Source organism: Callorhinus ursinus, unplaced genomic scaffold (assembly GCF_003265705.2).
Source record: "Callorhinus ursinus isolate GAN/ISIS: 27379988/994484 unplaced genomic scaffold, GSC_fseal_2.0 scaffold1, whole genome shotgun sequence".
In the NCBI taxonomy this organism is placed as follows: domain Eukaryota; kingdom Metazoa; phylum Chordata; class Mammalia; order Carnivora; family Otariidae; genus Callorhinus; species Callorhinus ursinus.
Window position 1 is genome coordinate 67,706,283 of NW_027397063.1, and position 11,538 is coordinate 67,717,820.

At 36.2% G+C, this 11,538-nt stretch overlaps 1 protein-coding gene across 3 annotated transcripts in view; it reads right to left on the minus strand.

Annotated features, from left to right (window-relative positions):
- Positions 1 to 1,059: 1,059 nt before the first annotated feature.
- Positions 1,060 to 11,538, minus strand: part of CLDN16 (claudin 16) — a 26,850-nt gene continuing 16,371 nt past the window's right edge. For 2 of the 3 annotated variants that reach the window (XM_073904684.1, XM_025866567.2), the window contains 4 exons: positions 9,598 to 9,700; positions 5,364 to 5,528; positions 2,514 to 2,705; positions 1,060 to 1,791 (listed from right to left, as the gene is read on the minus strand). In XM_073904684.1, coding sequence (XP_073760785.1) covers positions 1,652 to 1,791; positions 2,514 to 2,705; positions 5,364 to 5,528; positions 9,598 to 9,700 — 600 coding nt within the window. In that variant the 3' untranslated portion in view covers positions 1,060 to 1,651. The remainder of the gene's footprint in view (positions 1,792 to 2,513; positions 2,706 to 5,363; positions 5,529 to 9,597; positions 9,701 to 11,538) is intronic. The other variant, XM_073904726.1, reaches the window with a different exon arrangement.

Genomic DNA, 11,538 nt, shown 5'->3' on the forward strand with positions numbered 1-11,538 from the left:
AATAATTTTTTAAAAGTCAATTACGTGGTTAGTAATATCCATGAAATAAAAGTCAATCAGTTGCTTTTAATTCTAAGATTCGCTTAGAATTTCTCCTGAGAATACTGGTAAAGAGATGCCATGTGAAGTCATGAACACCATTCACAACAACATAAATATATGTATTAGGTTTTCATCCTCTCATTTTCACATGATTTTTAACTTTTTAAATTTAAAACACTTTTTTTGGAGGTCTTCAGAAATTCACAACTAAATCTCTATTTTCGAAAGAACTAATTTCCAGTTCAGTGGATAGTCTGTTACGGTACTACAAGAGTATTCATGCCATTCATGCGATTTATAAGAAATCAGAAAACCTGAAATTAAATTATGTAACTTTTTAAAAAGCCCTATGATTTAAAAAATTAAGATGATTACATTAGAATATGAATAAAATCTCATTAGCAATCATTCACTGATTTAAGTGTATAATTAAATATATAATTCTATTTTTTTCAAAAAAGTACACATTTTATGAGAAAAATTCATCTTATTTTCAGTAAAGGGTGGTGAGCCTTTATTTCTTCCAATCAACAACTATTTGTCAAATTTTATCACATGTATTTTGCTGGGTGCTGAGGATCTAGTGGTATGAGGACACTTGAATCAGTGAATTCTAATATAGTGCATTCATGAAATATTTTTGGGTGTCCAATCAGTGAATTAACTAACTCTCTAGTTTAGCTATTGTTGCTGTGGTCTAATAGTTTGACAATATATAGGCAAAATTACAGTAGTGATAAAATAATACACATATCTCTTATGTTGTTAATGAGGAAGAAAGTCACCACTGTTCTGGTATTAATTTAGCATTTGCATTTGACATTCCAAATGCGAAGGGGAAACTTCTTATCTTTTTTTAAAATTTTTTTATTAACATATAATGTATTATTTGTTTCAGGGGTACAGGTCTGTGATTCATCAGTCTTACACAATTCACAGTGCTCACCATAGCACATACCCTCCCCAGTGTCCATCACCCAGCCAGCCCATCCCTCCCACCCCCACCACTCCAGCAACCCTCAGTTTGAAACTTCTTATCTTTACGTTCCACCAGTGGCTGGTATATGAAGCTGCTGTTTTATTTTTTCTATTTTAACAGGGTCAGAGTAATGGTAGGGTTTGCGGTACTAGCTTAAATTTTGAAGAATCATCTTCCTCAAAGTTATCAAATAACTCACTCAGATGAGAACACAAAGAATGAACCAAAAGCCAGGGAATTTGCTAAGAGGCTGTCAATCCCTTCAAAGATTAGAATCCCTGGCCTCTTTCAAAGGTTGCTTTCTAGTCTTAAAGTGTCATTTTACTTGAATATCACCATGTCACAATCTCTAACAGCAATCCAGAAATCACAAACAAACATTTGTATATCCTAGCAACCGTATCTGAAAATACAGGGCAAGTGTGTGTGGGCGTGTGGAAGAGGGGGCTGGGAAGGAGGAGGGAGAATATGAGAACAACAGAAAAGGAGCAGGGTTGGGAGAATCAAACTTCTTGATTAAGCTGAGCAATTGATTTAGTTGAACATACTGAGGTCTAAATAAGTGTTCCTGGATTAACACAAACATATTGATTATTTCAGTAACGTACACCCAGACTGACGTGTGGCACCTTACACCCTCGTGTCCACGGCATACATTTTGGCAGTCTCTGTCCGAGGGGCTACGTATGGTAGCCCCTTGGCCATGGAAACTGTTGCTGCTGAATAGGCTTTCCTCATGGAGTACGGATAGTTCCTCTCAGGTCCAACATCTGTTGGAAAGAGATAAATGTCATGATATAAAATCATAAGACTCTGTAAACTTTGGGGAGAAAATTTCACTTTACACATTCTTCTCATAAAGAGGCAAGGATATAACTATTCTAAGAAGGAATCATCTAAGAAGAATCCTAGAAGAAAATCAAAGATTTTCATCTGGAAAGTTATTTTTCGATTTAAAACTTGGGTGATTTCCTTTTCTCTCTCTCTCTCTCTCTCTCATTCTCTCTCTCTCTCTCTCTCTCTCTTCTCTTTCTTTCTTTCTGATGAGGAGATAGATTCTCTTGCTTTTTAAGTGATATTTTTAAAAACCCAATAGTAACATATTAAATTTTTTAACAACAAATATTTGACTTGGCTCTCAGTCTACCTCTCTATTTAACTGTAGATATAAATTTAGTAGATTGGATGAAGTTAGATCTATAAAATTCTGAAAATATTGAAATCATCATTTTATATTTAAATGTTGGATATACCTATAGCTGTGGGTTCGTTTGTTGTTTTTTTTCACCCAATATACCACTAACCAGGTAATAAGACATGAATATTGCAAATCAGTTGTCCTTGAACAACAGAAATAGTTAAAGTGTCATTTTTTAATAATAGGTAAGGATCAAGTAGGCAACATTATTTTGTGTTGGTGAGATCTGTTTCCATTGGGTTGGGAAGATTGATACAGGTGGCAAGTAAGTGTGTTATTTCATTTTGTTCTTACCTTTGAAGAGGTATAAGCAGCATGTCAGGACAGCACCAGCTAAAAAGCAACCCAGAGACCCAGCCATTCCAAGCCAACAAGACCAACCAAATTTGTATTGGATGCCAAGAAATATATTGTGCAAAACCAGAGAAGAACGTTCCACATAAACATCAACAGCATACCACACTGAACCAATGATTCCTGGGGCACCTGAAAGAAAGGAAAGTTGCTAAAAATAATGCAGGCCTTTCCAAATTTAGATTCAAGGAGATCTGACCACTACCCAAAATGCTTGGCATCATTTAGAGGGATAATAATGATGCTATGGATTTATGGACAACTCAAATTTTGGATACCTCTTCTATGTCTTCCTTTTGCTTTCTATTTTGTATTTCTTCTAAACTATGTATCAGTTTATACATAAAGAGAAATACAAAGATTAAACAATGTAGTGTTCCTCTGTGTGTGTAAACTTAAAATGGTCATTGTGGTTTTCCTTAATTTCCCTCTTTCCAATGTTTTCTTAGGTGCTATGTAAAACGAAATGTGAAAAACAAAAGAAAGAACACCAAATCTAAGACAAATAATATACAGCATATGTTCATTCTCTATTGATTTTTAATTAAAAGTATATGTCTTTAAGGATATTCTATTTCTTCTCTGCCCCACCACCTAGACCCACAATTAAAGGTATGTCAGCTACGTAATCAGCACCCATAAGGAAACTATGTTTTTGAAGTCAATAATTTTAGTGTGTAGGGGTCAAAAACAAATAACTGGAGTAAAAACTGTCTTTATTGTAAAATAAATTCTTATCCACCACCCCCACACCATGTAAGAATGAACTAAGAAATTTTGTTCCTTTTGAACAAAATTTAATCCCCAGAATTAGTCTATCTGACAATCGGACTGCCTTGAAATGATGCCACTAGAGTCCTCTCACTTTAAAGGTATAAATTGCACATCATTGCTTAGATGCAAGGGAAAAAGGTGGAGAACTATGGGACAAAAAGGCTATGTGAAAATAGTGTTCACCATTTCATTGCATTCTTTTCCCAACTGTTTAATGCAAGAACTTTAAGAAGGACCAGATCATGAACATAAAACCTCCAGATAACAGTTTAAATTACCACATATTTTCTATAATACTGCAATCTACACGTTTAAGATGGAAATTCCTTTATGAAATTTACAGATTATGGAAAATTCTATATATACACACACATAGATACATATATATGAAATATGTATATATTTCATACCATATAAAAATAGTATGCCATAAATATTTATAAGTAACATATCATATGCATGGCATTAGTATTTTATACATAAAATTAGTATTTTATATATAATATATTTGGCATACTAATTTCAAATGATGGTTCCAAGCCTTTGGCCAACTCTGGAAATTTAATTTTGTCATTTCTTCATCCATTCCTGTAGGGATATTTTTCATCAATTCGTTGTTTCTTTTTTTGTTTTAATTTAGCTTGTTTTGGTTTTTTATAAAAAATGGTCTATCTAGTGATATCTCAAGAAGTATTCTGGAGCAAAATTGTATAGCATTAAATGATGTTTAAATTTGTTAAATAAAACACATTGTTACATACAAAAGCTCTATGTTATTACTAGGCAGGACATGGGAATAAATGACTTAAAAAGGAAAGCTTAGTAAGTTCTTGTGACTTTTTAATACAACCTAAGGTTCATCAGGCCTTGACTCAATGTGTGTGTGTAAAACTTCAGGGAAGCCCCAGTTTTGACTGTGTGATGGGTTAGGCTCTCTGCTACATGCTTACTCTCCCCACACTGGATTTTCATGACAGCAATTCAGTGTAGATATTATTACTGGGGCTTTACCTTATCTTGCAGATCAAGAAAAGGAGGCCAGTTGCCTAACTCACACATCACACGTATATATCTCCACGTATCTATTTTTAGTTTTTATTTTTTTTTAAGTAAACTCTACCACCAACATGGGGCTCCAAGTCACCACTCAAGATCACATGCTCTACCTACTGAGCCAGCCAGGTGCCCCTCTAAGCATTTTTAGTTCCAAAATCCCTATCCATTCCTCTTGTACTGCCTGTTGATGTTCCCACGAGCATTTGCTTTGCTAACTTTTGGCTGCTACCATAAAAAAATGATGGTTTTCCCTCTGAGGGGTGTGCCCACTGGTTTTCGATCTTCCTGCACTTTGATTTCTTTGACAGTGTATTTTCTCCCAACTTGCATTAAGATCCTAAGAAGACATCATGTTGTGACAGAGGAAGACTAAACTGAATTTAATGACAGACCTTGCTCTTTCATCAATAAACACCATATAAAGTGCTTCTTGACTGTTTATGAGTTATGTTTGATTTATTAGCCTTCAGGACTCCATTTATTCATCTGCTTCTTAAGTGGAGATATAATCTGCTTATTGTTACATTTATGATCAAATGGCCTGGCACATGAGAAAAGTCTAACATAGGACTTGGCACAATTAAGTTCATTGCTAAAAAGAATTGGTGGGAGTGGGTTCAGGTAAGGAGGTGGTGCTTTGGGACTTACTTGAGGATTTAACTTCAGGAATAATCAAAAAATAAATTATTTGAAAATTGTAAATCATTATATAACTTTTTAAAATGGTTAAAAAGTAGTTTGAGGACTTCGATAAACTTTGCTCCGGGATATTAACAAAAATTAATTATTTGATTCCATATCTGAAGTAAGTAGGGTTGGTGGATGTGTTCTTTATTCCTTCAATCTAGAAAAGCAGGTCGCATATGTTCCTAAAATGAACTGCTTGATAACAAGCACCCTTCTCCTTCATCTCAAGACCATAGATGTGCATCTCTACCTCACCACTAGTGCAGAGAATACCTGCTATTAGTAAAATGGTTCCGGCAACAAAGCAGATGCGGACTTTGATGTATGGCTCATCAGGGAGGAATTTCACACAGTCAAGACCAAGAAGTAGGGTGATAAATCCAAATCCAGCTAGAATATCTGCAGTAATCATCAATGCTCGAGTTACCACCAGCTTCACTGGAAGATCAGGGCATATGGTTACATAGTGGTCAGAGGAAGAAAACACATTAAGGCACACAGGTGCACCCCAAAACAGATAATCACGTACATTAATACACACCCACTGCAAGAATTAGACTTCAAATTTGCATGAACATGGAATGTTTTCATAAAATGCAAAAATATCACAGATTATTGATATTATTATTTGTTTAAGCACTGATTATTACTTAGTCTTGCTGGCCCCCTAGCAAAATGCCTGGCATATAGTGTGGACTAAGTAACTGTTTCCTTGTTTGTTTCCTGTTTTGGAATGAGTCTTGTTCACAAGTATTATAAGTGAATACTGAGTCAAAGTAGACTATCTCTTCTGCAGAAGTTATCCCAATAAATATTTAAGAAATTACTGATCCCACTGCACTTGTTTGAAGGTCTATTGAAAAATATACTTTTGATAGCTGGTTAAAATTTAGTATAGGGGAGCAGGATAAAATACTTCAAGATGTCACTTGCCAATTCAGGCTGGTGGGAGCCATCAGCAGGTTTTTAGGAGAAGAAGCTTCTGTTATTTAGTAGAAAACTGTATCTAGAGGCCAGGTCATATTCTTTTTCATTGCTTCAGGTGGTGACCCTTCTTGGCCGACATTCCATATTAACTCTTTAACCTTGCACTGCCAACTGAGCAAAATTGAAAACTATGGCCACATGAGAATATATGATAGAAGGTCCAGGAAAGAGTATATTGGGTAAACAGAATGGAATAGTAGCCATCATCATCTGCAACGGAAGCATCCTCAACTATGAAAACCTCTTGAGCTGTTACGCTAAATTTTGAGCGCCTGGTGGCTCAGTCAGGTAAGTGTCTGCCTTCTGCTCAGGTCATGATCTTGGTCTTGGGAAAGAGTCCAACATTGGGCTCCCTGCTCAGCAGGGAGTCTGCTTCTCCCTCTATCTCTCCCCACTGCTCGTGATCTCTCTCACACTCCCTCTCTATGAAATAAATAAAATCTTTAAAAAATAAATTAAAAAAATAAAAATAGGAAAATTTTGTCATAAATGGAAGGTTAATGATCCTGTGTCAAAGCTACTACTATTTTAGCCACTAGAGGAGTGATACAATTTATTCTTTTGACGGTACAGTAATTATGTTTTATTTTCATAGTGATTGTGGTTTCCTTGCATTTTAAATACTTTTTCCTCAATGATAAGATAAATTTAAGGTTTATTTAGCAATAGGTTGCTTATAAAATGTGGCCAATTTATTTAAAATAAAAAATGCTTTTGGGTCACCTGGGTGGCTCAGTCTGTTAAGCGTCTGCCTTCAGCTCAGGTCATGGTCCCAAGGTCCTGGGATCAAGCCCTGCATTGGACTCCCTGCTCGGTGGGGAGTCTGCTTCTCCTTCTCCCTCTGTCTCTCCCCCCAGCTTGTGCTCTCTCTGTTGCTCACTCTCTTTCTCAAATAAATAAATAAAATCTTTTAAAAAATACTTTTATGATCCATCTAAGAGAGGAAATCAATGCATAAAATCAGCTTCTACCTGATTTTTTTTTTTTTTTAAGTAGGCTCCATGCCCAGTGTGGAGCCCATTCAACCTAGAGATCAAAACCTGAGCTGAGATCAGGAATCAGTCGCTTAGCTGACTGAGTCACCCAGGAGCCCCAACTTCTACCTGGTTAATAGGTGAATATTTAAGATCTTAAAATGTGGCATTATTTCAAAAGGTTTAGACTTAAATTTCTAATTTAGGCCAAATAGAAAGCCTATTTCAGAAAGAGAAAAATATGTAACTAACTAGGTGATATCAGTTTTTATATTTCAACAATCTTCTTGAACCTCAAATAATATATACAAGTGGGTTTCCTACTCAGCACCCCAAATCAAGCAGTCCCACGCTTTGGAGTGCCTTCCTTAAACATTTTTAAGTCCCGTTTTAGAACCTGGGTCCAACAAGGCCAGGATTGCTATCTGGATGGGATGCCCTAAAATCATGGCCCTGGTTTTCCCCTCTCCAACAATTGATCCCACACAAAGTGTGATTCTTTCTTTCTTTCTTTCTTTCTTTCTTTCTTTCTTTCTTTCTTTCTTTCTTTCTTTCTTTTCTTAGAATTATTTATTTTTTTATTTATTTGAGAGAGAGGGAGAGAACAGGGAGGGGCAGGGGGAGGGGGAAAGAGCAACTTTAGCAGACTCCTTGCTGAGCTCAGAGCCCAACATGAGGCTTAATCCCAAGACCCTGAGATCGAGACCTGAGCCAAAACCAAGAGTCGAACCTTAACTGACTGCACCACCCAGGGGCCCCCAGAGTGTGATTTCTGATGCTCTGTGGAACTCCCAGACTCATGCCTATGGTGTCATCCAGTCAGCCCCATGGCCAGCCCAGTTCCAAGAGGGCAGCTCTGCAGGCAGATGGCTAATGCTAACCAGCCAGGAATTTCTTTCTGGGAATTTCTTTCTGGAAATTGAGATTTGGCTGCTAGAATAATGTTAAACATTCTGATTTGGGGACAGAGTATTCAACAAGAGTCCTGAAAAAAAAAAAGTTGTCTGGGTCTGTATACTCTAGGTCTATAGAGCAATGGAAAAGTTTATCTAATTGTGATTCTATAAAAGATACCAAAAACTAAAGGTGAAATCTCACAGGTAATATCCTAACTTAGAGGGCATAGTTATGTTCTTTTCTTAGAATACAGTTTCATCTCTGTTGTGTCTAAGCATATGATAGAATTTTTAAAATAAAAGTAATGAATCTTTAGCATATTATTTGAAATTAATAGGTAAGAATATATTTAAAAAGATGAGATAGTATAGGCAAATGATTTAAAAAAGAAATATTAAAATATAAACAGCAGTTTTCTCTGTGCTGTAAGCTTATGAGTGATTTTCTGTTATTCTTGCATAAATGTACATAACAATATTTAGAAGTTCAAAATTTTTTTTTTCTCACCCTCATCATAGGACTAAATTTCTGGAATAGCCTAGTGTCCACATAAACTTACACTCTTATTGACCATATCATGCTTCTTTGTAGGTAGAACTAGGTTAGCCCAAGGAGGGTAAAAGAGAAAGAATTAAGAGGCCCTAAAGAAAATGAAATATGGGCCTTAGGAATTAGATTAAAGAACACTCAAATCCTGAATAGCAGAAGATATTTTCAACCACTGCTCCTTTTAAGTGCTTATCCCTGGACTGAACTAGCTGTCGAGGGGAAAAGTCACATTCCCAGGTTTGCTTTTCATTTATCTTGAGAAAAGAAATTTCCATTCCCTGCTATACCTCATCCTATGCTTTGTAGGAGACCGAAACCAATTAGCTTTAACAACAGCACCCGTATTTCTTGGCATGACTGGATGTTCTAAATAAATAAATAAACATTATGGAGAAAAACTGAGAGAATCAATGATAACATTTTTAACTTATGAAATCTCTTTATTTCATAGAAATGTGGATCTTGCTAACCTGATTAAAATTTAAAGCTAAAGGTCGGGAAGATGAAGGACCTGGTTCTACCTTACCTGCTAACCCTGTGTACACTGATTTTTTTCATTCCCTGATCCCTGTCTGTGTGCCTCTCTTTACCTATCTATCTCCATGTCTGTTTTTCTGTTTCTCTGTCTCTGCCCCTCTACTTCACCTTCTCTCTTTCCCAGCAAATCTCCCGTTGAATTACTGTAAACTTCCTATTTGACTTAGGTCACAGCTAAAAGACATCTCTGAAATAACTTTCATCTAATCTGTGGACTCTAATCCTCAAATCACAGCACCCTGAAGAATTCATTTCAATTTAAAAAGTGTTTACTTTAAGTCTACTGTGCCTAAGACATTCTGCCAGGCCCTTTGGGGGAGCAGAGATGAACAAGTTAATATTTTTACCCTAAAGGAATGTATAAATACATAGAGAAAGATAAAATATGCTCAAAATGTTTCAATTCACATTTCTGAAATAAACTAAATGTTTTAATCGAAACATCTAAAATTAGACAGAACTTTACCATAGACTGTAGAAAATAAAAATACGCAATGGAAACCCAAGTTCAGTGTTGTTTGGTACCCTGTCCCTGGAAAAGGGGTTGACTACGGCATACATACGGGGGTGTTCGGCAAGGATAGAATCGTATTCGTCACAGGTGCGGATCCCATCAAAAGCATTCGTGACACACTCCCACCAGAGGCCTCGGCATTTTGTGCTCACCTAGATGTTGGAGAAGACACCATGTGAAACAACTCACGCAGACACCCTTCAGCTCCCCTCGATCAAAGGAAGACCTTTGGCTGTTGTGCGTTTGATAGTAAAATACAGTGGCTGCAAGCGTGATCGGAATTTCATTTACAATAAACACAGTGTTTTAGAGTATTTTCCCTTAAGCACTAATAGCTAAAGGCTTTCCTCACAGGGAAATGAATTCACTTCCTGATGGGGGGTGGGGAGGAGGCGGGCAGGGCGTGTGGTGCTCAACATAGATAAAATCACCATTACATATATGCAAATGTTTATGGCTGGTTCCATCATGGAGTCGTAGTTTAACATGGAGACAGTTCTTGGCATTCCTGTGCTGACATTTGTTCTTCAATCAATCAATCAATAAATAATCTAACAATGGATGTTAACTTTGACATCCTGAGTCTGTTAAGAATGTACATTAATTTTTGCTCACCGTAAACACTGAGTTCCATGAAGAAAGGTGTTATTATATATGAAGTTCATAAATTTACAATAATCGCCAAAGAAAGCAATATCTAAAGAAAACAGTAAATCAAATATGAAGACCCACAACTTCTTCCCCCTTGCTCCACTGACACACTACAAATGTTGAAACTATGAGATGGATGTGAACAAATTAAGCATTAACTTCATACCATCAGACAGCCATAAACCACTTTTACTCAGAAACTCTGGGCAGATGATTTTAAGTGTCCACCTAGAGCTACAAGATACCAGTGTCCTCAGGCTTTCCCTACCTTATCCATAAGCTGCAAGTCACAATAGATTTCTTAAAATTGTAAACATGCCAACGGAAAATAGTTTCAAATATTCCTGACACAGCTCATGCATATGGAACAGAGCTAATATGATTGTTTGTCTTGATTCAATTACAGATTCACATTACCTGGGAATTCTGGGAATAGTTTAGTAAAATTTAACCAAGAATTATCTAGGAAAAGAAAAGCTGAAGTTTTTTCCTTAAAGAAAGAATAAACAACAAAGTAGGAAGAGAAATGCAAAAGCAGGGAGATCATAACTGGTGTGAAGAAAGAAGGAAGGAACATAAAAACACTTTGATCTGCAAAAGCAAACCATATCTGGGAATATTTGTGCTTTGAAACTCTCTGCTCCGTGTTCTGCCTTGAAGCTGTGTTGTGAGCCAGATAAAATTGCCCTGCTTGCCACTCAACCACAGATTTTAATGTTGTGCTTCTATTACCACTTTATATGTAAAATACTCTTAGTTGGTAATAATTTAAAAAATCTACATGGAGTCTATACTACGAAGCAGTTACTACTTAAGTATATTATGATCTCCCTTATTCCTTAAAGGATCCTTTGAGATATCAATTATTATCAGCTCTTTTACAAATAAGGAGAATGAGGCGCAGGAAAGGTAAGTGATAACCCCAAGAAAGCATAGTTAATAAGTGGAGGAGATAGGACTCAAATGCAGCTGTGTGTTTGCTCTTAAGCACTGCAGTATACTTAAAAACCCATTTAAAAAAAATTCCAAATTCATTTCAGGCTAGCTTTGGAAATTGGAAGATAGCTTTGAGTGAAGTGTTAAGCCCTAACTTTAATATCATCCTATGGCTACTATTCTACAAAACCTCACTTTGGCTTACTCCTCCTAAGGTTAAATCTGAAGGAATGCTTTGGAGTTTGGGAATATTATCTGCCTAAGGAAACACGGGGACAAAAATTTAACAAAGAAGGTCCACCTTGTGAAATTTAACATATCAATTTCTAAAGAAAGATGTGAACATCTCAATTTAGATATGCATGCAAGTTAAGCTATGGTTAAAAAAGTAATAGACTTTTGG